The following is a 2,327-nucleotide window of genomic DNA, read 5'->3' on the forward strand; positions in this document are numbered from 1 at the left end:
CAACTAATGCGGCATCAAAGTCGATAGTCGAAACGGAATCAGAAGTATCCATTGATGTTGATAACATTGCAGGTATTTCTATGCAAAACGGAGCGATAGGACTTCTTCACTATTCCTTTCTTAATTTTATCTACAGACGCTGTGCCACAAACTTCGAAATTTCCATCGAATAAGACGAGCAAAGCAGATACCCGTACAAATCCAACAATCGAACGTGAAGTAAAGACCAATGATCATCAACCCAAATTACCACTTGCCCTGCGTCCGGCACCGGCTTCAGTGAAGAAAATACGAATGCGTGAATTAAAGAAAACGGACACCGAAATCGAATTGAGTACAACCAAATCAGCATCCACAGGTGATAATTCATCGAAAGGGGCATCGAATGAAAAATCAAATGAGCAACGACCGCCAAAAAAATCGATTTGCAACAAAAGAAAGAGGCTAATGCACAAATGTGATCAATGCGATTATCAAAGTGACCACAAAGGACATTTCACAAGACATATAGAGATGCATCAGAAAAAACCATTTCGTTGTGAAAGATGCAGAAAGAGTTTCGCAGACCAAGAACTTTTCGATATTCACATGAAAGGTCATGAGAACCAATGCACAAAGTGTCTATCAGTATTTGGTAACAAATTGGCTATGAAAGAACACGAAAAGCATTGCAATAGACGAAATTATCAGTGTTATTTATGCAAATATACTACTGTTAAGAGAACTGATTTTATGGCGCATATGAGTACACATACTGGTAACAGACCTTTCAAATGCCAACATTGTAAGGCTGATTTCACAACGAACTCTCATCTAAAGAGACACAAAAAGAATGTTCATAAATTGTCATAAATAAAAGATTTCGCTAGGATTTCTTACAATGGCTTATCAAAACGATACATTATATTGACGTATTTTCAGGCAGCTGATTCAGAAGGCTCCTTTCAAATCGACTTAAAATTAATTATAAAGCATATTAACTAACACATTTAATTCATTTTTGAATGGAATAAGATTGTAAGAGAAAGATGTAAACCATAGAAGATAACAACAAACGTATTGCTCTTTGAAGCAACAAAAATATACAATTTTTATTTGATATTGTTTATGTTTTCAAGCTCGCTTTCATCTGTGTACCTAATGCATACGGACACAAAAAATGTATGTAAAAAATATGACAACAAAGAGTGTCTGTGTGAAGGTATTCCGTTAACATGCAAATTTTTGTTCATTCCATTGCTGTTGTGTGTATTGTTCTAACGTTGCTCAAGTGAGCGTCCACTACTAAGGCATTGCACCAAGTGATTGGAATGTGTGCGTTCGCACAAATTACCGATTGACATTTACTCTGTTATTGTATTGGTTCTACTTATTCGCCGGCTATTGAAACGTCAAAAACACCGCTCATTCATTGACCATAAGCGTCATATCAACAAATTTTCATTAAAACAATTTATACATTCGATAAAACTGTCGAATGTTCGATTAATCAACAAGAGATATAAATATAAAGACGCAGAACAGAAATTGGGTGTGAAAAATTGAAAAGGTAATTAGGAAATAATTGGATTTACTGCATGTGTGTCAAAACCAAAAGTAGAAAGGTAATTATCAACAGTGGAGTGATTTTCTTCCATGCATTGCGACCGTTTTCAATATTGCATGGGATAAATCAAATGTATATTGACGAATAATTAAAGTCTGCTATTTTCAGTTAAATCGACGATGTCTAGTTTCAAAAACCGAACGGTACAACCAGGGGACGATTATGTTGATTTAGTGACGGAGATGCATTGTATCATTGAACAGGAGGTGGAACTAACATTAATAGGCATTTGTGATAACTTTAAACAATTTGGGTGGCCACTCAATGCACATTTTCGCACTAATTTCTTACAAACCATCGAACAAACGTATGACCATTTTGTTAATTTCTTCACATTTTGTATCTTTTGCCATTCTGATACATTCCTATCTCGAAAAGAAGGGCTGATGATCAGTTATAACATTGTTTACTCATTGAAACGTTTGATTGTTCCATTTTCTGCAGAGTCTTAAAAACATATGATCAATTTATGATGAATTTGAAATTCGAAGAGCATGGTAGAGTGTATTCTGTTGAACAACAACAGGTGAAACAGAGACCATATTTGACAGAGAATCGAAATAATCCAGACGATGTCAACAATCAAATATGTTTGACAAAAAAGCTAAAAGTAGACGAAGGTGTAGCGAATGAAATAGCAAATGAAAGACGATCGCCAAAAAAATTGATTCACTACACTTCAAATTTTCCAACGAAATTGAGCACCGAAGAAGTTGCTTGC

At 35.2% G+C, this 2,327-nt stretch overlaps 2 protein-coding genes across 2 annotated transcripts; both read left to right on the top strand.

The window, feature by feature from the left end:
- The first annotated feature begins 6 nt into the window (after positions 1-6).
- On the top strand, positions 7-1,099 carry LOC116351639 (transcriptional repressor CTCF-like). The gene is made up of 2 exons (XM_031783775.1): positions 7-72; positions 137-1,099. Exon 2 carries the CDS (start codon positions 295-297, stop codon positions 850-852), a length of 558 nt encoding a protein of 185 aa, XP_031639635.1. The 5' UTR covers positions 7-72; positions 137-294; the 3' UTR covers positions 853-1,099.
- Positions 1,100-1,388: 289 nt separating this feature from the next.
- Positions 1,389-2,321, top strand: LOC116351640 (the record flags this gene model as incomplete). Its single annotated transcript, XM_031783777.1, has 3 exons — positions 1,389-1,549; positions 1,715-1,913; positions 2,051-2,321. Coding segments are annotated over exons 2-3 (459 nt in total), but the record flags the coding sequence as incomplete, so codon positions are not given.
- Between the last annotated feature and the right edge of the window lie 6 nt (positions 2,322-2,327).

Source organism: Contarinia nasturtii, unplaced genomic scaffold (assembly GCF_009176525.2).
Source record: "Contarinia nasturtii isolate CC-2019 unplaced genomic scaffold, AAFC_CNas_1.1 Cnas_scaffold_5908, whole genome shotgun sequence".
In the NCBI taxonomy this organism is placed as follows: Eukaryota; Metazoa; Arthropoda; class Insecta; order Diptera; family Cecidomyiidae; genus Contarinia; species Contarinia nasturtii.